The sequence below is a fragment of the Lithobates pipiens genome, unplaced genomic scaffold (genome assembly GCF_037356315.1).
Source record: "Lithobates pipiens isolate NorthernLeopardFrog02 unplaced genomic scaffold, aLitPip1_a1.2 Scaffold_22, whole genome shotgun sequence".
Lineage (NCBI taxonomy): Eukaryota > Metazoa > Chordata > Amphibia > Anura > Ranidae > Lithobates > Lithobates pipiens.
The window spans coordinates 101890772-101916303 of record NW_027507784.1 but is presented as its reverse complement, the minus strand read 5'-3'; the positions used below and the strand labels follow the sequence as shown (position 1 = coordinate 101916303).

The 25532-nt window shown below is 46.7% G+C and overlaps 1 protein-coding gene across 5 annotated transcripts in view; it reads right to left on the bottom strand.

Moving 5' to 3' along the window:
• The window catches only part of RAPGEF4 (Rap guanine nucleotide exchange factor 4), a 497448-nt gene extending 473686 nt beyond the window's left edge, over positions 1 to 23762 (bottom strand). For all 5 annotated transcript variants that reach the window (XM_077448013.1, XM_077448014.1, XM_077448015.1 and 2 more), the window contains exon 1: positions 23455 to 23762. In XM_077448013.1, the coding sequence (XP_077304139.1) occupies positions 23455 to 23519 (65 nt within the window). In that variant the 5' untranslated portion in view covers positions 23520 to 23762. The remainder of the gene's footprint in view (positions 1 to 23454) is intronic.
• Between the last annotated feature and the right edge of the window lie 1770 nt (positions 23763 to 25532).

Here is a 25532-nt window from a genome sequence, read left to right as displayed (position 1 = left end):
AGGTCCCCAAACACTTTTTAGGACAGTAACCTGCATATTACCCTTTAAAATGAGCACTTTAGATTGTGAACGTTCGAGTCCCATAGACTTTAATAGGGTTCTAAAGTTCACACGAACTTTAGGTCTGTTCGCAGGTTCTGGTGCGAACCGAACAGGGGGGTGTTCGGCTCATCCCTAGTTATAATGTCATAAACATAGATAAGGATGTATATCCATCTGTCTTCTTGGTTGTTTCATCGTAATCTTCATCGAATTTCTGGGAGTAACACTTGGCATCTAGTCTGGCTTTGTATTTGTAGATATACCCTTCTGCGTCTGACTTTACTTAAGAAAGTCCACTTACTTTCTATAGTTTTGCAGTTAGGAGGGAGCTCTCTGAGTGTCTAGGTTTTATTTTCTTCAAGTGACTTTAATTCTTCTGCTGCCTTTCTCCATTTATTGGCTTCACATTTTGGCAGTCTTCCCATGATGTTGGTTCAAGTATGCTGTGTGTTTTGGCAGTGTATGACAGCTTGCGGCGTGGTATCCCCTTTGTGGTCCAAGTGGATCTTTTGATTTCAGGCAGTTCAGCAGGATCTGGTGGGGAACTTGATTTAGGCAATGTGAGGTCCACCTTTTGTTCTGACTCCTGCACAGGTTTGTTTTGGTCGACCTTTTCTTCTGGTTTGCTTGGCATATTCACTTCACAGCTTTTAGGGATCGGTGTTTCAGATGATGTGTTTCATATGATGGGCTCTCATCAAAATAAACACTACAGCTTATTGTCACTTTGTCAGTCTTTGGGTGCAGGATTCTGTAACTCTTATGCCGCGTACACACGGTCGAACTGTTTGACGTACTTAGTCCGCTGAAACACATTTCAGCGGACAATCCACTCGTGTGTGGGCTTCAGCGGACTTTTTCAGCGTGCAGTCCGGAGTACTAAGAATTTCGGTTTTTCTAAAAATCTGTCCGTCGTACTTTGGTTTCAGTGGACAATACGGTCGTCAGTATGCTAGTTCGACGGACTAAGAATGGCGCATGCCCAGAAAGGATTTACACGGCAGAAGGGTGCTTTGCTGTGTCTTGGACTTCCTATTTCTAGTCCCGTCGTACGTGCTGTACATGTCATCGCGCAAGCTTTTGACGGACTGTTTGTGTATCCATGTGTGGTCAAGTCCGTTCAGTGGAAACTACGACGGATTGTCTGTCGGATTGTATGACGGACTAAGTACGCCATACAATCCGCTCGTGTGTACGCGGCATTAGTTTGCTCACTGTAGCCTACTAGAATGCCCTCTATGACTCTGTTCTTTAGCTTGGATCGCTTTTAACTTGGAATATAGGCATATACTTTACATCAAAACACTCTTATATGTCCTATGCTAGGCTTTTATCCATGCACATTTTGAATGGAGTACTTTTAATGGCTCTTGAGGGTAATCTGTTCTGTAGGTAGGTTGCTGTCAAGACTGCTTCTCCACAGTACTTGTGAGGTAGGTTGGCATCCGATAACATGTATCTGGCCATTTCTATAAGAGTGAGATTTTTCCTTTCTGCTACACAATTTTGTTCAAGAGTTTATGGTGCATTTGTCTAGAGTACTATTCCTTGTCCCTTCAGGTATGAGGCCACTTTTTTTCTTATGAATTTGCCTCCATTGTCAATGCATATTATTCCTGGTTTGCGTTGGAATTTGTTGCTAGACATGGCAACGAACTCTTGAAGTTTCTCTGATATTTAATTATTGAGTTTCATCAGATAAGTAGTTGTGTACCTGGAATAATCATCAATGAAAGTCAGTAGTTATCTGTTCCCGCTTGACGTGGGAGTTTTCATTGGACTGCATACATATCACTGTGTATGAGCTGCAGGGGGTGGGTAATTTTTCTTAGAGATGCCTGTGGAAGGGGAGCACATGTGGCTTTAGCTTCAATACAGCATTTGCATTTCATGAGCACTTTGCAAGGCGCTATTGTCAAATCTTCTGATAAGCCTCTCTTTATAATGTCATGCATAGCTTCTGGACTTCTGTGCCCCAGCCATCTGTGCCATAAATTAATATATTTGCTGTGTAAGTCATTAGAGACTATATTGGCATGCTGGTCTATAGTGATGAGCTTGTATAGGTGGTAATCCAGTTTTCCTTTTGAGAGGAATCTCTTATTGTGAATTGTGCATTCATCACCATGTAACCTAACTGAGAGACAATTGTTCACAAGACTTTTCACTGATAAAAGCTGCCTTCTAGTTCTGGAGCATACAGCACTTTCTTTACAAGGATACTCTGCTTGCCTTGTGGTGTAATGCAGTTCAGGAAGTCCGGACCTTTACCTTCTGCAGTGATGCTTTTCCCGTTTGCTAGGAAAGCTTTGTCTTTTGCACTGTAATCAATGTTTGTGAAGAAGGTCTCATCACTAGTAATGTGGCTTGTCACTCCTGAGTGTATGCACCAGACGCGTGGCTTGCCGCTCTGTCACTTTAAAGGTGCCACTCCATTATGTGTCTTCAGTTTCCCTTGTGGCTGCTTTGACTCTTTCTTTTGTGGATAGCTCTAGCTTTCACTGCTCAACTTTCCAAGTAGAGTCCTTTTTTAAGTGGCCAGTCCTTTTACATCAAAACAGGCTCTGCTTTCTTTGTTGTACTCTGTGCCTTTGTACATCTTAAAGTGGTTGTAAACCAAAAAATAAAAAATAAAAATTCAAATCCGTGTATATTATTTAGTCTGTAGAAAAGTTACACAAACTATGGTATATATCTGAAAATTGGTCAATCCTGATGTACTGACGGCCTAACTCATTTCTTGAGGCCCGAAAATGCCAGAACAGTACAATTATCCCATAAATGACACCTTATTTGAAAGTAGACAGTCCCTGGTATTTAGTAAGAGGCATGGCACATTTTTTGAAGTTGTAAACTTTTGTCAAATTTTTTTGGAAAATTAAGAAATTAAAAAACATTTGTTTTTTCCATATTCTTTTTATTTTTACATACTGTCACCAATGCAGTACATATAACTGGCTTGGCAGTGAGCAGGGACACTGACTGGTGACAGTATGTTAAAAAAATATGTTTTTGTTTATGTTTTACATACTGTGAAATACAGTGTTACCACAGCAGCACTGTACAACTCTGAGGAAGTGATCAGGAATTTTTTTTTTTACACTATATTTACTTAACTACTTCCCACCGGCCGCTGCACATAAACGGCTGGTGCTCCTTTCTTCATTATGAGTGGTCATTCAGGAACATCCCTCAGAACGAGTGCTCGATCATTCTGATCACAGGATCCAGCTGAGCAGAGATCGGGATATGGGCGCTGTGATTGGCCCTCCTGATCACCTGACGGTTGTGTCCAATCACAACCGTCACAATGTAAACAGAGACGTGAGTCTCTGTGACAGGTCTCCCCGCCAAGCTAAGTGAAAGCTCAGTGCGGGGGGGGCAAATCTGCAGACCTATGACAGCTCTCTGTGTGAGGATGATTTTACACAGAAAGCTGTTGCAGATCACCCCACAAACTACACAAAGCACCACTGATATACCCATGTCCCTATACACATTTCAGTGTCCCAATAGAAAATCTGTCTTTCCTCCATCACTGCCAACACCAAATAAACACTGATTTGGGTTATTTTTACCAAAGAAATGTAGCAGTATATTTTTGGTCAAAATTTATCTAGAGAAATTACTTATTTAAGTAAAAAAGCAGTGCAACGCTCAGGTGAAACTACGAATTATACAAGAAACAACCACAAAAAAGTTCCAGAGTGTCAAGTTTCTGAAGCAAAGAGGTGTCATCAACCGATAAACCGGCAGGAAGAAAGAAGACTCCTTGATAATGAACAGGGTGCTTGAAAACATTATTGACCACTGTACATCCACTTCAGTTTTGTCCACCATCAGAGGTACAGGACGCTCACCTTAATGAATAGACCTCTGAACTAACAGACAGGTCATTCATGCAGTCCCTTAACAAAGGTAAATAAAAGTAAACCACACTCATTCGATAACCAAAAGACACACACTTAGATATGCATTATTCATGCAAAATTCAAATAAAAGAAATATAGTGCTATCTATTTGTATAAAGGACACTAATTTAAATGAATAAAAATATTACTCACAAAGACAGCACTGAATCCCAGTGCTTAGATACAAGACATATAAAGTGCATATAAAACCAGGTAGGTGGCTGTGCTGACATCACATAGTCCCCCGCACGCGTATCGTCCATGGGAAAGGACTTCCCCAGCGAATAAAGTTGGGGACTCGTGTGTCAGTTTCTTTTATAAATGCTCTAATCCTGTTTTTTGTGAAATACAATTAAAAACCCCCCGCCCTTCCTGCAGCAATGGGACGTCTGTCAGAGCTAGCACTATTGGCCGGTGAAAATATGTATCAAAAATAACAAACATCACGATTGGCCAACAAGAAGTATCACTTCCGAGCTGCGGTACGCAGCATGATTGGCTAGCAGAGGGTCCCCAGCACACCAATCACTTCTGGGTTATAATACCCACATCCCCTCCTGTCATGGCAACAGACAACTTCGAAGTCCAGGATGGTCAGTCCCACCCACAACATCGACATCAGTTAGAAAACAAAACCACATGACACGTGATAAGACCAGTATATGGGAACCACCAGAAGTCAAGCTACCATGGTAACTTATAGCGGTGCTGGATTACCAATCAAGCCCGCCCAACTGGTTTGCGTCATCAGAGCAACACTGCAGTACATCCCTACATGGGAGGGTCATAAACGACTGCTCAAAACCAGAATGATAAAGCATACTAATATAAGACCGGTTGCCAGATGGCCCAGCGAACCTCTCAAAGCAGTCACTCAGTCATCTGAATTCATTCTGAGAATGTAGGTAATCTAAGGGGATTTACCAAAAGCCCATAAGTTAAAGGAACTCAGCACCGAAACAAAAAATTGCTACAAGGTGATATTACATATAGAGGGGAGGACAGCTTGCAGCAACACATAACACTAAGGCCATATAAAACGGGCACAATGACTAGTATAGAGCATGAGAGCTACCCCCCCCATGAATTAACGGGCACTAAAACCTTAAAGAGCCAGAACCATAGAAATAAATATAATCATATAAAATGATAAATATAAAATGGACATCAGCACAACCACCTTTCCTGTCAATCAATTAACAAATAATACAATAAAAACCATAAGCAAAATGTAAAATGAAAATTATAAATAAATCACTAGCGATCTGAAATAAAAAAAATTGAGGTCAAACTCAACGTTCAACCTCAAAGGGATCCCCACCTTAGTTTCATAAACCCAAAAAGATTCACATCGGCTAAGCTGCGGAATGAAATTTCCTCCTGTCCAGTGATTCAACCCAACAGGGATGCGATTGTGAAAAAGTAAAAAATGCTTGGAAACACTGTGCGATAGGAGACCCTTCTTAATATTATTGACATGCTCTCCAATCCTCACATGGAGGGGTCTGGAGGTCCTTCCAACATATTGGAGGCCACATTCACACTGTAGCATATAAACTGCTCCAACTGTATCGCAAGTAATCAATTCCTTGATTTTATAACTTTTTCCGGTTGCCAATGCCACAAAGTCCTTGCGTTTTCTAATATTGTTTCTAGCTTGTCTGCATGCAGGACAACGACCGCATGCATGGAAGCCAGTAAGGAAGTTAAAAATCCTGTTCTCAGACAATATGGGGGGTCAATGACCCCTGGAGCTAACTTACTAACTATCCCTAAGCGAGGGTGCTCTTTTATAGATCAATTATGGACAATCTGGTAATATTGGGCCCAAAATCCTATCATGTTTCAGAATTGGCCAATGTTTCTGCATGATCCTCTCGAATTTCCTGTACTGAATATTAAAATCCAAAATCATCCGAGTGTTCATAAGATCATTCTGATTGGCTTTAGGGGCATTGGAAACTAACGCTTTCCTATCTAAAACCCAAACATTTTCCATTTCCTTATCCAGAATAGTGATGGACGAACTTCCGACGGGACGTTTCGCAAACGCGGACAGCGAACGCGGCCGATAGTTCGCGAACCGCAACGTTCGCGGCGGGCCCCATTGACTTCAATGGGAGGCGAACTTCGCAAACCTACAGGTCAAATTTGCAGCCACAAAATAATTAATAGCTGTGCAAACATAGTCCCACCACATGGCCAATGACATAACACATGTATGAGGTGAATCTGGGATTGACAACTACAAGCATTCTTTTTTTTATATGGGAAATTGTTGTGACAATTCAGGACTCTGGAGCGCATGAAGGCAATGGAGGAGAGGGAAGGTCAGGGTAGGCAAAGAGGGTGCAGGAGATGATCACCAGCAGCGTGACATACAGCAATGACACCTGCACCGTGATAGTCATCTGACAACAGCACCGTGATAGAGAGCACTGACATCAGCAGCGTGACATAAAGCACTAACACCAGCACCGTGAAATACAGCACTGACAGCAGCACCGTGATAGAGAGCTCTGACATCAGCAGCGTAACATAAAGCACTAACACCAGCACCGTGAAATACAGCACTGACAGAAGCACCGTGATAGAGAGCACTGACATCAGCAGCGTGACATACAGCAATGACACCTGCACCGTGATAGAGTCATCTGACAACAGCACCGTGATAGAGAGCACTGACATCAGCAGCGTGACATAAAGCACTAACACCAGCACCGTGAAATGCAGCACTGACAGCAGCACAGTGATAGAGAGCACTGACATCAGCAGCGTAACATACAGCAATGACACCTGCACCGTGATAGAGTCATCTGACAACAGCACCGTGATAGAGAGCACTGACATCAGCAGCATGACATAAAGCACTAACACCAGCACCGTGATATACAGCACTGACAGCAGCACCGTGATAGAGAGTACTGACATCAGCACCGTGATATACAGCACTGACACCTGCACCGTAAGCAGCCCCAGGAGGAAGTCAGCATAGCACAGGGATGGTGGGAGCCCCTCATAATGAGCATAGCACAGGGATGGTGGGAGCCCCTCATAATGAGCATAGCACCGGGATGGTGGGAGCCCCTCATAATAAGCAGCCCCAGGAGGATGTCAGCATAGCACAGGGATGGTGGGAGCCCCTCATAATAAGCAGCCCCAGGAGGATGTCAGCATAGCACAGGGATGGTGGGAGCCCCTCATAATAAGCAGCCCCAGGAGGAAGTCAGCACAGCACAGGGATGGTGGGAGCCCCTCATAATATGCACAGCAGAGGTACAGTCCCAGGAGGATGTCAGCACAGCACAGGGATGGTGGGAGCCCCTCATAATAAGCAGCCCCAGTAGAAATATGACACCGCTCAACCTCTTCAAAGAGGAGGGTACGGGAATATAGTACGGTGTGCTTTTTTTGGACAAGGAAGTGAGCCAAATGAAGAAAGAAGGTCTCTGTGCTCGATTAAAAAAATTGTTTATAGACATATACATGGTCTACTGGTCACATGTGTTGAATTCCTCCGAGATCCATGCCTCATTCATTTTTAGAAATGTGAGGTAGTTAACACTGTCGTGAGCTAGGCGAGTACGCTTATCGGTCACGATCCCCCCTGCTGCGCTGAACGTCCTTTCGGACAGGACACTGGATGAGGGGCAAGCCAACAGTTCGATTGCAAATTGGGCAAGCTCTGGCCAGAGGTCAAGCCTGCCCACCCAGTAGTCCAGGGGTTCATCACTCCTCAGAGCGTCCACATCGGCTGTTAACCCGATGTAGTCGGACACCTGACGGTCTAGGCGTTCCCTGATGCTGGATCCGAATGACACCTGTCGATGGGTCGGCTGAAAGAATGACCTCATATCCGAAGTCACCAACACATCTTCAAACCGGCCTCTTCTTGCAGGCGCTGTTGGATTGGTACCCGCAACTCCTTCTCTGGGAGTGGGAATTGCTCCTCTGCCAGGGCACACAAAGGCAGAATGCAGCATTTCTCGAAGCAAGGCCTGGAAGTGCTCTATTCTGCCAGCCCTCTGTGACGGCGGTAACATTTCTGCCAATTTGTGTTTTTTTACCGGGGGTCTAAGTACGTTGCCACCCAGTACTGGTCCTTGACCCTTATGCTTTTTATACGGGGGTCCCTATTAAAACACTGGAGCATGAAGGCCCCCATTTGCACTAAAGTGGAAGCGGTGTGGTGGCCTGGCTCCTGCTCATCATCCAGGATAATGTCTTCCTCTTAATTCTCCTCTCCCCATCCATGCACAACAGGGATCCCAGAAAGGTTTAAAGCATGCTCTTCTTGCTCCTCCTCATCCGCCCCGGCACCATCCTCCTCTGACTCCTCTTCAGACTCCTGTTGTTGACTTGTCTCAGATAGAGTAGCCCCCCCTGGGAATTCATCCAGCATTGCGACTTCCTCATCTTCCCGCTCCTGCTGCTCCACAGCTTGATCAATGACACGACGCAATGCACGCTCCATAAAGAAGGCATAAGGTACCATGTCACTGATGGCGCCATGGCTGTGACTGACCAGTTTGGTGATCTCCTCAAATGGCCGCAGAAGTCTGCATGCGTCGCGCATGAGCAGCCACTGGCACGGTGAAAAAAACCCAGCCCTCCAGAACCTGTTTTGCTGCAGAGTTCATACAAGTAGACGTTAACTGCACGTTTCTGCTGCAGCAGCCTATCAAGCATATAGAAGGTTGAGTTCCATCGCGTCGGGCAATCGCAAATAAGACGTCTGACCGGCAGATTGTGTCGCCGCTGAATGTCAGCAAGGCGAGCCATGGCCGTGTAAGATCTTCTGAAATGGGCCGAGATTTTCCATGCCTGCCGCAAGATGTCCTGGACCCCAGGGTATTTGACAACGAATCGCTGCACAACCAAGTTTAAGACGTGTGACATGCATGGCACGTGCGTGATTTTGCCCTGTTTCAATGCGCTAAGCAGATTGGCACCGTTGTCACACACCACTTTACCAACTGTCAAATTGAGCGGTGTTAGCCACTGATCTGCCTGTGAACGCAAAGCTGAAAGGAGTGCCGGGCCAGTGTGGCTCTTGGCTTCCAGGCACAACAGACGCAGCGCGGCATGGCAACATCTCACCTGGCATGTCGAATAGGTTCTGGGGAGCATGGGCGGCGCAGCGGAAGAGACGCTAGCAGCGGAAAAGGAGGAGTCAGCCGAGGAGGAGAGGGAGGAGGATGGAGTAGGAGGAGGAGGAGAAGAAGAGTCAGGCCTGCATGCAATCCGTGGCGGTAAAACCAAATCTACAGGGGTGCCATGGGTTACATGCTTGACGGCCGTCAGAAGGTTCACCCAGTGGGCAGTAAAAGTGATATACCTTCCCTGCCCGTGTTTGCTAGACCACATGTCTGTGGTCAGATGTATCTTGGCACCGACACTGTGTGCCAGAGATACATTCACTTGCCGCTGAACATGGCCATATAGCTCTGGGATGCCCTTCTCTGAGAAATACTTCCTTCCTGGGACCTTCCATTGTGGTGTTCCAATGGCCACAAATTTGTGAAAGGCCTCCGAGTCCACCAGTTTAAATGGCAGTAGTTGGCGGGCTATGAGTTCTGACAAGCCAGCCGTCAACCGTTGGGCAAGAGGGTTATCCGGCATCATCATTTTTTTACGCTCGAACATTAGGCCCACGGAAGCCTGCCTTTTTGCAGAAAAACGTGAGCTTGGCATGATGGAAGGTGGAGTGGAGGACAATTGTGAGGAGAGAGGAGAAGGAGAAGTAGAAGACGAGGCTGGACAGTGAGAGCCTGGAGTGTGGCTTTGTGTGTTCCGTTTCTCCCACTCGGCTCGGTGATGGCTGCTCATGTGCCTTCTTAAGGCGGTCGTTCCTAGGTGAGTGTTGGGCTTACCGCGACTAATGCGTTGACTGCAAAGATTGCAGATGGCAACGCTATTGTCAGCAGCGGACACGTTAAAAAAAGCCCACACTGCGGAGCCATGTGCCGGTGTCCTGGGAGCGCCAGATGTGACCGTACATGGTCGATGACTCACTCCTGATACATTTGCAGTCTGCTTTGTCCCTCCTGTGCAATGTAAGTTATTCCTGCTTCTCCTCCCTATCTGCTGGTCCATATCTCCCTCTGAACTCCCCTCCTCTTCCTCTCTTGTGGGCACCCACGTGACATCACTAGACACGTCATCGTCGACGTCACCTTCTCCACCGCTATAAGTAGAGATCTTGGAGTAGGCAGCAACACCGGGGACCAACCTCCTCCTTGGGCTGATCTGGGTACTGTCGTCAGACTGCTGAGTAGTGGTTGTTGCTACCTCCTCTTCCTGATCCAATACCAAGAGTGGCTGCGCATCAGAAATGTCTTGATATGGATCGGAAAATAATTCCTGTGACTCAAGCGAAAGGTATGTGGTGGTGGTGGTGGTGGTGTTGTTGGTGGTAGTGTCTTTGGGGGTGCACATAGGAGAGAGTGAAGAAGAGGGTGCAGATCGAGAGGATGAGGAGGGTGCAGAAGAGTAAGGCTGAGTGAGCCACTCAACCAAGTCTGGTGCGTCCTTTAAAGTAATTGAACGCACCTTCTGCAACTTCCCACTTTGGCTCAAGCCTGTTGCTCCTGCCCTACCCCTACCACCCCTGCGGAAGGGCCTGCCTCTTCCTCTGCCTGTCATTTTTTAAATGACCCTGTGACAAAACTCTCAGTCCCTATACCGATGAAGGACTGCTGCAGTATAGGGCAGCGGTCAGCAGTAGTGCACCTCAACACTATGTATTGTGGACCTATACCGGTCCTTATAGAATGGCAGACTGTACCTCACTCAACCCTATGTACTGTAGTACCCTATACCTTACCAGTCCTTATAAGGACCTTTGTGGAACAAGTAGGTTGTGTGTGAGTGATTAGCAGACTGTACGTCAGTCCCTATACCGATGAAGGACTGCTGCAGTATAGGGCAGCGGTCAGCAGTAGTGCACCTCAACCCTATGTATTGTGGACCTATACCAGTCCTTATAGAATGGCAGACTGTACCTCACTCAACCCTATGTACTGTAGTACCCTATACCTTACCAGTCCTTATAAGGACCTTTGTGGAACAAGTAGGTTGTGTGTGAGTGATTAGCAGACTGTACGTCAGTCCCTATACCGATGAAGGACTGCTGCAGTATAGGGCAGCGGTCAGCAGTAGTGCACCTCAACCCTATGTATTGTGGACCTAAACCAGTCATTATAGAATGGCAGACTGTACCTCACTCAACCCTATGTACTGTAGCACCCTAGACAGACCAAGTTACCAGTCCTTATAAGGACCTTTGTGGAACAAGTAGGTTGTGTGTGAGTGATTAGCAGACTGTACGTCAGTCCCTATACCGATGAAGGACTGCTGCAGTATAGGGCAGAGGTCAGCAGTAGTGCACCTCAACCCTATGTATTGTGGACCTATACCAGTCCTTATAGAATGGCAGACTGTACCTCACTCAACCCTATGTACTATAGCACCCTACACCAGGTTATTACCAGTCCTTATAAGGAGCTTTGTGGAACAAGTAGGTTGTGAATGATTAGCAGACTGCAGCAGAAGGGCAGCAGTCAAGTATAATATTCTTTCTATATTTGGAAGAAAGAATATTATACGTGTACAAGCCTATTACCATACCACTGATACCAGTCCTGAAAAGAACCTTTGTGGACCTAATATAGTAACAGCTACTGATTAAACTGACCCTCACTGCCTCACACACTGCTTCCTGCCTGTCCCTATATAAACTAACAAAACAGAGGCTACTGGAACAATAACTGGAATAGCACTTTTGTGGACCTGATAGTAACAGCTACACCGCTAAACTGACTGTCCCTACAGCAGACACACCGTCCTGTCCCTTTCTCTAAACTGACAAAAGACACTCATGCTGCTGCAACAATCAGTAGCACAGCAAACCTATATACACCTAACACCTATACCAGTCCTGAAAATAACTTTTGTGTACCAAATAGCTAATGATTTGGGTCACTGAAATCTCTCCCTGCTCCACACAGCAACCTCTTCCTATAGTGACAGAAGAAAGAATGTAAAATGGCCGCCGGATCGGGTGTATTTATAAGTTAGGGGGAATGTCCAAGTGTCCATGTGCTGTAATGTCTCAATTGGCTGTCCTGTACCCCATGATGGATGTGTCATCATAGGTCAAAGTTCTTTTACACAGTAAACACGGAAGTCCGCCGGGTGAACGGCGCCAATAGTCCGCCGAACGGGCGGACCGTGAACAGCCGAAATTCGCAGCGAAACAACCACCAGGCGAACCTTTCGGCCATCACTAATCCAGAATATTCCTATCATAACCCTTCTCTATAAATCGTGAGGCCAAGATCTGTGATTGAGAAACAAAATCACCTTCATCAGTACAATTGCGCCTCAGGCGTATAAATTGCCCTCTGGGTATATTGCACAGCCATTTATTATGGTGGCAGCTCTCAGTAGGAATGAAGGCATTCCAATCTGTAGCCTTGAAGTGGGTAATCATTTTAATCCGATTACCATCCTTTGCCAAGTCAAGGTCTAGAAAAAGCAATCTATCAGTACTTATATGCCATGTGAGAATGATATTTTTATTATTGCCATTTCGTTTGGATACAAACACCCGGGGGTTTATTTTTGAACATGGCCTCCTCCTCCCAGTGTACCATAAATAAATTGACAACACTGGGAGAAAACCGTGCCCCCATTGCCACTCCTCTGGTCTGGAGAAAAAACTGCTTGCCATAACAAAAATAGTTTTTTGACAGACAGAAAGTTAAGCTGGCAATCAAAAAATTCCAATGTCTTCTGGGTAGGCCAGATGATCCCAACGCCCAATTAACCGAGGACAAATCGTCCTCGTGGCTAATGATCGTATATAGAGAGCCAACACCGGTCGTAATCAAGAAACAAGAGGACGTAATGGTCAAAGACTCTAGAATTTGTATGATGTGCTTGGTGTCCTTTAGGAACGGGTTGGTTTTATTTACCAATGGCTGAAGGAAGGTATTAGTATATTGGCCAAGTCTCAATGTAACTGAGTCGATCACATTCACTGTGGGTCTCCCAGGTGGGTTAACTATCCTTGTGGATCTTGGGAAGGAAGTATATGATAGGTGTGCGACAGAACAGGGGGTCCAGATATGATGCCTTCTTTGCACTTAGCACTCCTATATGCTTCCCCCTCTCCACAAGTTAGTGGAGTTCTCCCTTAAAGTCAAGCATGGGATCCTTATCCATAATACTGTAAGTATTAGTATCACTGAGAATGTTCTCCATTTCATTCTTGTAATATGCTTTGCTCAACACCACTAACCCCCCCCCATTGTCTGCAGGACATATAACCAAATCCTTGCTATCTGTCAGAGATTTAATACCATTCTTGATATGAACGGGATCATTAACCTTCCGTACTTTCAACAAATCCAAATCCTTCTCAACCGTATTTCTGAAAACTTCCAGATGTTTATTATCTGTTGTTGGGCATTAAAGCGGAGGTCCACCCTAAAATGGACCTCCGCTCATCGGAACCCTCCCCCCCTCCGGCGCCACAATTGGCACCTTTCAGGGGGGAGGGGGGTGCAGTTACCTGGATAATCCAGGTAACTGCACCCACTTCCAGGATAGCTGTCTGCGGAAAGGGGCGTAGATTACGCCCCTTTCCGCAACTGCCCGCCCCTTTGCGCAAGTGCCCCGCTGCCTGCTGGGAAACACACAGTTCCCAGAGGCAACGGGGACCGTCCGGATTGCGCCGCGCGGCTCGCGCATGCGCAGTAGGGAACCGGGAAATGAAGCCGAAAGGCTCCATTTCCTGATTCCCATACCCAAGATGGCGGCGGCAGGACCCGACAGACGACCTAGCGATCGGCTTCGGGTGCCGACATCGCGGGCGCGCTGGACAGGTAAGTGTCACTATTTTAAAAGTCAGCAGCTGCAGTATTTGTAGCTGCTGGCTTTTAAAAAAAAAAAAAAAAAACGCGGAGTCCCGGTGGACTCCCGCTTTAAATATGGATTTATTCCAAAGGTTAGAACGATGACCACCATGATTCAACGTGTTTACTGATGTACCCATTGATCTCATAATAAAAAAATATTTTTTAATATTCAAAGTACGAATGGATTTTTGCAGATTAACATACGTTTGGAATTTATTTACTTATTTGCAAAATTTTATAATAGAAACTAACAAAAATCGATTTGTTTATTTGTAGCGTAAAAAATAAAAACCCCAGCGGTGATTAAAGTGGTTGTAAACCCTTACAACACACTTTGACGTACAGGTAAGCATAGATTAAGGCTTACCTGTAGGTCCAAGAAATATCTATAAGGCCGCGTACACACGGGCGGACTGTTCGCCCAACCTTGTCCGCTGAACAGTGTTTGGGCGGACAGTCCGCTCGTGTGTGGGCTTTCAGCGGACAGTTTCAGCGGACAGTTGGACGGACAAAGTCTTTCGGAAATTCCGAAAAACTGTCCGCTGAAACTGTGTTTGAGCGAACAGTCCGCCCGTGTGTGGGCCTGTCCGCTGTACTTTCGAAATGAGCGGACTGTTGCCGCTCGGAAAGTCCGCCCATTTCGAGCGCGTGTACAGGTAGGCGGGGCCCGCGAAGGAGACGTCGCGGGCTCCGCCGCCTGGAATGGGCTTAAAGGGGAACCCCAATGCCGAAAAAAATCGGCGTGGGGGTTCCCCCAAAGTCCACACCAGACCCTTGCCCGAGCACGCTACCCGGCCGGCCAGGAAAGGGGGGCGAGCGAGCGCGCCCCCCCTCCTGAGCCGTACCAGGCCGTGTGCCCTCAACATGGGGGGTGCCTTGGGGAAGGGGGGGCCGCGCGCCCCCCCCCACCCCAAAGCACCTTGTCCCCATGTTGATGAGGACAAGGGCCTCTTCCCGACAACCCTGGCCGTTGGTTGTCGGGGTCTGCGGGCGGGGGGCTTATCGGAATCCGGGAGCCCCCTTTAAGAAGGGGGCCCCCGGATACCGGCCCCCCACCCTATGTGAATGAGTATGGGGTACAATGTACCCCTACCCATTCACCTGTGAAATAAAGTACAAAAAAAAACACAACACAGGGAAAAAATATTTTATTGCACAGCTCCGGGGGTCTTCCGTCTTCGGGGGTCTTCTCGCCGGACTCCTCCGCTATCTGTGTGTAGCTCTTTTACTAGCGGAGGAGTCCGGCTTTCTTCCTCCCCGCCGCCAGCCTCTTCTCCCGACTTCGGGGGTCTTGTCCCCCTCTTCGGTTCTTCTGCCGGGCCACCGCGCCTTCTTGTAGCTCTTTTACAGGCGGTGGCCCGGTCTTCTGTCGCCGCTGTCGTCGCCGCCGCCGCCGCCTTCCGTTCTTGTTCTTGTTCTTCTTCTTGTTCTTGTTCTTCTTCTTCTTCTCCTGGAGATGTTGACTCGACGAGCTCTCCGGCCGGAATGCCAGGGACACGCTCCGCTGCCACTTATATAGTGACAATGGGGCGGTGTCACATGGTATATGTCACATGGGTTGGTCACATGGTGACCCCGCCCCCTTACGATGTCATAGTCCCCATGTGACATCAACCCATGTGACCAACCCATGTGACATATACCATGTGACACCGCCCCATTGTCACTATATAAGTGACCGCACAGCGCGGCTCTGGCATTCCGGCCGGAGAGAGCGACGTGTCAACATCTCCTGGGGAAGAAGAAGAACAAGAAGAAGAACAAGAACAAGAACGGAAGGCGGCGGCGACGGCGACGACAGCGGCGACAGAAGACCGGGCCACCGCCTGTAAAAGAGCTACAAGAAGGCGCGGTGGCCCGGCAGAAGAACCGAAGGCGGCGACAGAAGAACGGAAGGCAGCGGCGACAGAAGACCGGGCCACCGCCTGTAAAAGAGCTACAAGAAGGCGCGGTGGCCCGGCAGAAGAACCGAAGAGGGGGACAAGACCCCCGAAGTCGGGAGAAGAGGCCGGCGGCGGGGAGGAAGAAAGCCGGACTCCTCCGCTAGTAAAAGAGCTACACACAGATAGCGGAGGAGTCCGGCGAGAAGACCCCCGAAGACGGAAGACCCCCGGAGCTGTGCAATAAAATATTTTTTCCCTGTGTTGTGTTTTTTTTTGTACTTTATTTCACAGGTGAATGGGTAGGGGTACATTGTACCCCATACTCATTCACATAGGGTGGGGGGCCGGTATCCGGGGGCCCCCTTCTTAAAGGGGGCTCCCGGATTCCGATAAGCCCCCCGCCCGCAGACCCCGACAACCAACGGCCAGGGTTGTCGGGAAGAGGCCCTTGTCCTCATCAACATGGGGACAAGGTGCTTTGGGGTGGGGGGGGCCGCGCGGCCCCCCCTTCCCCAAGGCACCCCCCATGTTGAGGGCACGCGGCCTGGTACGGCTCAGGAGGGGGGGCGCGCTCGCTCGCCCCCCTTTCCTGGCCGGCCGGGTAGCGTGCTCGGGCAAGGGTCTGGTGTGGACTTTGGGGGAACCCCCACGCCGATTTTTTTCGGCGTTGGGGTTCCCCTTTAAGCCCATTCCAGGCGGCGGAGCCCGCGAAGTCTCCTTCGCGGGCCCCGCCTACCTGTACACGCGCTCGAAATGGGCGGATTTGCCTCCTCCTTACGTGGGCGAGTCCGTTCATTTCAAAAGTTGAGCGAACTGTTTGCCCAACCTTGTTCGTCAAACAGTCCGCTCGTGTGTGGGCAAGTCCGCTCATGCAAATTTTGAGCGGACTGTTTGCCGAAACTGTTTGACGAACAAGGTTGGGCAAACAGTCCGCGCGTGTGTACGCGGCCTAAGAAATAAGATATTTGCCGAAAGACAGGCACCGCTGTCTACGGCGCATGCCGCGCTGAGCGTGCCACCGTCAACGGCGATATGCCGCACGCGGCGGCTATAGTGCGCATGTTCGGGAGTGACGTCATCGCGGCTTCGCCGAATGACAGCGGCGGAGCAGCGAGACCCACCGAGAAGATGGATGCGCCGGACTACAGGGGACAGCGGTGACTTCGCTGGTTTCTGTGTCAGGTAAGTGACACATAATGGACTACTATGTGATGCATAGTAGTCCATTATGCTTTACCTTTGCAGGGAATGAAAGAGGAAGTAAACTCATCAGGGTTTACTTCCTCTTTAAATACCACCAAAAAAAGCTCTATCTGTGTGAAAAAAATGCAAAAAATTTAATTTGGGTACAGTGTTACATGACTGCGCAATTTTCATTCAAAGCGTGACAGTGTTGAAAGCTGAAAATTGGTCTGGCAATGAAGGGAGTGAAAGTGCCCTGTATTGAAGTGGTTAAAGATGTGAATTTCACTTTTATGAGTAAGCATTTTTACTGAATGAAATAGATTCATTCAATGTGCATTGTTGTACTTAGCTGTGACTGACCACAGCTAATCACATGGTACAGATGGACTGTGATTGGTCCTGTCTGTACCTTGTGCTCACCGTGACCAATCCCAGAAATCAACACAATAGTATACAATGAATGGCATGAATCAAATCCATTTATTGTTTACAATTGTCATGTGATCTACTGTGATTGGTCACAGTGATCACATAGTACAGACAGCAGGCCGATACACTGATCTGACATCTGCTGTGTCCACTTACGACAGATGGCACCAGTGCATGGGCTGCTCCTTGGTAGGATGTCATTTTACAATGGCCTGGGTGGGAAGCAGTTAAATTGGCTGTTTAAAATCTGAGTGTTAAATATCACTTTAAAGCGGGAGTCCACCGGGACTCCGCGTTTTTTTTTTTTTTTTTAAAAGCCAGCAGCTACAAATACTGCAGCTGCTGACTTTTAAAATAGTGACACTTACCTGTCCAGCGCGCCCGCGATGTCGGCACCCGAAGCCGATCTCTAGGTCGCCTGTCGGGTCCTGCCGCCGCCATCTTGGGTATGGGAATCAGGAAATGGAGCCTTTCGGCTTCATTTCCCGGTTCCCTACTGCGCATGCGTGAATCGCGCTGCGCAATAAGGACGCTCCCCGCTGCCTCTGGGATCTGTGTGTTTCCCAGCAGGCAGCGGGGCACTTGCGGGAAGGGGCGGGCACTTGCGGAAAGGGGCGTACGTTACGCCCCTTTCCGCAGAGAGCTATCCCGGAAGTGGGTGCAGTTACCTGGATTATCCAGGTAACTGCACCCCCCTCCCCCCTGAAAGGTGCCGATTGTGGCACCGGAGGGGGGGAGGGTTCTGATGAGCGGAAGGTCCACTTTAGGGTGGACCTCCGCTTTAAAGTGGAACTGAACTCAAGAAGTATAGATTTGCTTTGTTGTAGAGAGCATTTATAAATATCAATGATGTCTAAGCAGTATTTTGAAGGATACCTTTTTCGTCTGGAATTTTTTCTCAATAACAGCCATGTATTTGGGGGGTGAGGGCCAGCCACTAAATATTATTTTTTGTGTTGAACAATGCAACAGTCTGACAGGCAGAAGCAGCACCATAGTGCTAGTATCATAGGCACTGCTGTGCCATTTCTGCCTGTGTGACAGAAGAAATTTGCTGCCAAGGGGAGGCTCACTCCGGCTCCAGTGACGTGATAACCAAGGGGGGGACTTACTCTGAACTGCCACTAAACCAAAGAGAAATCTGTACTGAGGAGTTGGGCTAGAAGTCAGGGCCTTACTGGGGGGTTGTCTGTACTGAGGTGTAAAGGGGGGTCTGTACTGAGGGCTTAGATTGGGAGGGGGATCTTTACTGGGGGGGGCAGTACTAAAGTATTAGGCAGGGGGGAGGGTCTGTACTGAGGGGTTAGACTGGGAAGGAGGCCTGTACTGAGGGGAGATTTGGGCTGTTGGTTGAGATTTACACTCTGGGAGATATGGGTTGGGGGCGAGGGGTTTGTGCTGGCGAGGGGGGTCCTTTTTGTTTCTATTTTGGGCACTGGTGTGTGCATTACACACTCTAGAGCCCTGCAGTCTGTCTTATGCACTTCTAAGCCCTGCACTCTGTGTTATGCAATCCTGACAGTGTAGTTACACAGTAAGTACTCTAGCATGTGTGTGCTCTGTATAGTGAGCAGGCAATTCACCCTTTAAGCATACTGACCTAAATCCTTTCCCATCATACCTCAGTAACTGACTAGACTTAGTAGCACACTAATGCCCCATACACACGATCGGACATTCCGACAATGAAATCCTGGATTTATTTCCGACGGATGTTGGCTGAAACTTGTCTTGCATATACACAGTCGCACAAATGTTGTCAGAAATGCTGATCGTCAAGAACGCGCCAATGTACAACACATATGAAGAGTTGAGAAAAATGAAGTTCAATAGCCAGTGCGGCACTTCTGCTTGATTCCGAGCATGCGTGGACTTTTGTGCTTCGGAATTGTGTACACATGATCGGAATTTATGACAACGGATTTTGTTGTCAGAAAATTTGAGAACCAGCTCTCAAATTTTGTTGGTGGGAAATTCCGACAAAAAAAGTCAGATGGAGCCTACACGCACGAACATTTGTTGTCGGAAATTCTGATTGTCTGTACATGGCATTAGAGTATCAGACCTCATAACCACACAAGCCCCAGTGATCCAGAGGAATATAAAGGGACTGTTTCCACACTCAGTGTCAGTACACCTGGGCCTATAAGTACTGGGCAAATTGGCAACCCATTCTTATTGAAATTAGGCTCTAGGTGTAGAGACCCAACCAGTAATGTGATACATGGATGGCTGTGTGCCATCCTCGGCCATGACCTTTATTGGTTATACAGAAATCTGACCCTTACATGACTACAATCACCGTATGCAGTATTTAAAAAAATACTCTTCTACTCTTCCTCATTATACCACTACAAATTGACAATTGCATATTACAGTAACCCTTACCTGGTCAAAAATTATTCTAAGATGACAACACTGTTCACATGGTGCTCTAAAGTACCTGTTTTCTTCTCTAAAGCCTTGGTCTCTGTTAGGCCTCTTAGGTCATAGGCCAAGGGTCTACACCAGTGTTAATTTCATTGACTAAAACATTTTATTCAACTAACTTAATACCATTCTAGTCGACTAAAATACGACTAGAGCAATTGAAATGACTAAAATACGACGAAAACTAAAGTGGGAGAAAAAACTAAAATGCCATTTTTGTCAAAAGACTAAGGCCGCGTACACACGGGCGGACTGTATGGCCAACTTAGTCCGTCAGACAATCCGACGGACAGTCCGTCCTACTTTCAAATGAACGGACTTGACCACACACGATGAACAAACAGTCCGTTGAAAGCTTGCGCGATGACGTGTACAGCACGTACGACGGGACTAGAAATAGGATGTCCAATACACAGCAATGCAACCTTCCGCCGTGTAAATCCTTTCTGAGCATGCGCCATACTTAGTCCGTCCAACTAGCCTACTCACGAGCGGACTGTCCGTTGAAACCAAAGTTGGACGGACAATATTACGGAAATTCCGAAATACTTAGTCCGCCAGACTGCATGCTGAAAAAGTCCGCTGAAGCCCACACACGAGCGGACTGTCCGCTGAAATGTGTTTCGGTGGACTAAGTTGGACAGACAGTCCGCCCGTGTGTACGCGGCTTAAGACTAAAACTAAATTGAAATTTGACGTCAAAATTACCACTGGTCTGTAGTGTATGTTCATACCTCGATACCATAAATAACATATTTGATTTTTCACTGCATTATAATTTAACTACACCCATTAGATTTTAGATAACTAAAATGAGTTTTAGTCGTCTAAAATGTACTGGAGATTTAGTCGACTAAATACGACTAAAACTAAAACAATTGCAGAAGACTAAAACTAAATCAAAATATGCTGTCAAAATTTTAACTGGTCTACACAGGTACCCCCCACTTGTCAGCAAGATGAGATTCAATGCCCTCGCCCTTTCTTTTTTTCCTGGCGTTAAACCCCACTCTCTCCTTTAATTGACAAATACCAGTGTCCATACTGCCCTCTTCAGCATTTGACAGCTCAACAGGAGAGGGGCTTAATCACAATTTTGGAAAAAATTGAATCCCCATGTTCAGCCTGATCCTAGGATCCAGCGGCTCCACAAAAACGGATCAGATCAAAAACGGATGTAAACTGACAAATGATCAGTTTTTCATCCGTTTTTGCATTGGTAGTGGATGTAAAAAAACTGATGAGCGAGGGTGAAAAACTGATAAAAAAACTGATAAATACTTCACCCGTTTTGATGTGACTGAACTGATGAAATGAACGATCCGCATTGTGTGAAAGGGGCCTTAAGGTTTTTCAACTTAATGCATTCTATGCATAAGGGCTCCTTCACATTCACGTCAATCCCCGCTGAGCAGGAAGATGACGGTTCTGTCTGCACACTGTGCAGGGACAGACCCGTTAGAGCGCCGCTCTCCCCTATGGGGGATCGGATGAGGACAGACCGCAGAGTCCATCGTCACCCAATCCGATCCTCAGACGGATGGAAAAGTAGGTTTTTCCTCTGTCACACTTTTTCGGATCAGAGCGGGTTGGATGTCAGCGGACATGTCACCAATGACATACGACGCTCCATAGAGGTCTATGGAGCGTCTGTTCAGGTCCGCCTAAAAAACTGACAGGCAGACCTGAACAGATTGTCCGTGTGAAAGAGGCCTAAGGGTCCTTTCACACGGGTATTGATCCTCCCCGTGGATATCCGCTTGCACAGCGGGGATCGCCGGAGCGATCTCCACTGAGCAGGAAGATGACAGGTCCGTCTCTGCACACTGCGCAGGGACCGACCTGTCAGAGCGCCGCTCTCCCCTATGGGAGATTGGGTGACGATGGACCCTCTGCTCAGAGGGGGATCGCTCTGTCGATCCCCGCTGAGCAGGAAGATGACAGGTCTGTCTCTGCACAAAAATAGCTTTTTCCTCTGTCACACTTTTTCAGATCGGAGCGGCTCGGATGTCAGCGGACATGTCACCGCTGACATCCAACGCTCCATAGAGCTCTATAGAGCATCTGTTCAGGTCTGCCTGAAAAACTGACAGGCGGACCTGAAAGGATCGTCCATGTGAAAGGGGCCTTAAGATGAAAAACCTTCTGTGCTGCAGCTCCCACCCAGACCCCCCCTTTTTCTTACCTGAGCCTGATCCAGCGATGTGCGTGAGCGTGTGCGTGAGCGTAGCAGCTCCGGCACAGAATAGGTAAGGATTGTTTGTTAATAATAAAAAAAATTTACAAACAATTTAACCCTTGGGGAGTATCTCACCAAAAATGAATTGTCTGTTGTCTAAAACTTGGATTCCAGTGCAGACTTCTGGGAAAATCTGTGAGCCAATTACACAAGCAGGAAATTATGTCTCTGAGGGTGTTCTGTACACCAAAAGTGTACAGAATACCTCCATTGAATTTTACAGAAAACTACAGTGGCTGCAGATTAAAAAAGAAAGATAATTTTAATGACATTAAATAACAACATGGCCTATGTTCTACAAATGTGATGTTAGCCTTTAAGTGATGTGTTCAAGTTTACTCTAATAGATCATACAACAATATTAACATCAGTGAAAATCAATTATTAATATTCAATACTAATTACGCTTTTAAATACCTTTGTTTTTAAAATACACACACACACAGCACACAACACATACAACACACACACACACACACACACACACACACAGACAACACATACACACAGCACACAACACACACACATACAACACACACACACACACACAACACAACACACACAGACAACACACACACACACACACACACACACAACACACACACACACAAATAACCTAAGGCAAAAGCTATGCTACTACCTTTAGCTTGACCTTAGCAAATACTATTCTGCAACGTGGCCTTTACATCAGTGTAATATTTTAAAGGAACGTATTACTGACAAATGACTGAAACTGATTTTAGCCTGTGTATAAACACATGTCTTCCTGCTTAAATAGCATTTAAAATAGAGGAGATTTTGCGTTATTAAATTTTTTATTTTCTGGGCAAACTCAGTTATGGCAATCATTTTAGAACAAAAATAAAACCCTCATCAGGTATTAATTGATGCGTATGTAATGCAACCGTAATAAAATATGCTGCTTGATTAGCAAAACAGGCAAAGCAAATGTTTCCCAAGAGGTTCTGCATCGGCTGACGTCTGCTGCCTTTACAAATCCCCTCCGTCACTCCACCTCTGTATCACTTGGGCCACGCTCCCTCTGCCCATCTGCTCCAGGCATGGATCTGCTTTCCAAATTGCTAACTCACCATTTATTAGCACATATCACTAATGCACACACACAGAGGGTATTGATTTTTTTTTTTTTTCAAGCTGTAGACCTTGATTCCCAGGAAATAACAACACCAAGGGCAAACTCTATACCATGAAGAAGGGCCAACCTCAGATCAGCACCAGCGCTGTCCACTGACCACTGTATGTACACTGCATAGGAAGACCATGCATGCCCCTATCATTGACTACAAATATCCCACCATGCACCATTCACTGGTTCATTAGCATGCACTGGGAGACAGGCTATGCGGTACGGCAGTCACATCATGCATCCACTACAATACACGTGAAGGTACCTTTTATCAAGGCAGGCAATCCACTCTGCAGAGGAGGAAGAATGGGAAGCGTGTGCAGCAACCATGTTTGGAGCAATGCCAGCTCAGTCTTGCACAAATCTGCCTGCCCAGCTTCCAAAGTACAATGCTAAGACCAGTTTGTCAACTAGAGCTTGTTATATACAGATCACTGATCATCTGCAAACTGGAAGCAGTGCTGAGCCCACCCTACTCCTGTATATCACATGCTATGAGCAGCCCAGCAGCAGAGAGGCTTGTCGCCACCGCAGACCCTGTGCACTGGCTGAGCTTGTACTCTACTGGAGAGATAGGAGGGGGGAGGGGTGGGCTGAGTTACAGCAAGCATTGGCTACAGCACCTCACATAGTACAATCTTTCCCACTATGGATACAGAAATACAGCTTTGCATTTTTTTTTTCTCCATCAGCTGACACCTTGGAAGCTAGTCATTTATTGGTGTGCTAAGACACCTGTACTTAGCAACAAAGTATGCTTCTTCTCAATGTGAACAGGTTTATGCTTTACCCTTTTAGGGATCATTGTGTTTATTTAGCATCATATTTTTACTACAGTATTATGCAGTATATGGCCATTTAACTTTATCGTTCAAAATCCAAACTAGCCAGCTTGGGTGATTAGGTCTAGGTTCACACCTGGGCGTGTGCTTTTCATGCATTTCTTGGAGCTTTTTGCAGCGCGCTTTCACACGTATTTATTTTCCGACTTCATACATTTATTTATTTTGTAGGAGGAGACTAGTTGTTAAACTCAAAACCCTTCCAAAAACACACGAAGAATCCATGCGCATGCATTTTTCATGCGTGGGAGCGTCATTAAGAATCTAATACCCCGTACATACGATTGGAAATTCCGCCAACAAAAGTCCGATGAGAGCTTTTGGTCGGAAAATGCGATCGTGTGTATGCTCCATCGGACTTTTGCTGGCGGAATTTTGGCCAGCAAAAGTTTGAGAGCATGTTCTCAATTTTTCGTTCGGAAAAAGTTCAGATCGGAAATTCCGATCGTTTGTACAAAATCCGCGGCATAAAATTCCTACGCATGCTCAGGAACAATTCGACGCATGCTCGGAAGCATTGAACTTCATTTTCTCGGCTCGTCGTAGTGTTGTACGTCACCACGTTCTTCACGGCCGAAGGTTCAGAGAACTTTTGGGTGACTGTGTGTATGCAAGACAGCTTGAGCAGAATCCCGTCGGAATTCCGTCGGAAAAACAATCAGAGCTTTTTCTGACCATAATTCAGATTATGTGTACGAGGCATAATGCTAGCCATACGCCAAGTCTATGGACCCAAAAATGTACAGTCCTGCGTGAAAAAGTCCCGTTTCCAAAAAGATCAGTTTCCAAAAAACAAACACTCAGTTGTGACATCACGTAATAATCAAATAAATTATTCAATGGCCAATATTAGGCTTATGTATCACATAGTAACTTGGTTTGAGACCTGTTTAGGTCCGGTTCACACCTGAATCGTACAGGATCACGAGGATCACGGGCCATGTACCTGGGCAATTCCTATGTGACTATGTGCAGTGTTATTTTCAGACCATTCATTTGAATAGACTGAACTCACATTCCATCGCGACTAGTGTAGTGCATGCGGTACTTTTCTAAAACACCCTGCACTAGATCTCATGGTACTGCAGTACCATGCAATCCAGTGCAGGCAAATGCACTTTGTGTGCAATCTGCGTTTGGAGTGTTATTAGGATTCATTTGAAACCCACATCAGATTTCCCACCCAGTGCATTTTGAACACAGTGCGGGAAACGCGTGTGGAATGTGTATATCGTTCACTGCATTCCAGGGTGAACGAGTCCTCAGAATAGTGGAACTTTACTTATTTTATTCTCATGCTGCTAGCATTAGTAAACAGATAGGAAAGTATATGTATTTACTTGTTTTACTTTTTTTTTTTTATTTCTTTAGTTACTTCCTGTTCTTTTGCCTAGGCAAATGATGTCATGCATCCCAAGATTCTTCAGGAGGAGAGGAGGAGTTTTCTCAGCTAAGCACACTGCATGCTTGAGCTAAGGGCAGATGGATTTCAGGAAGTAAA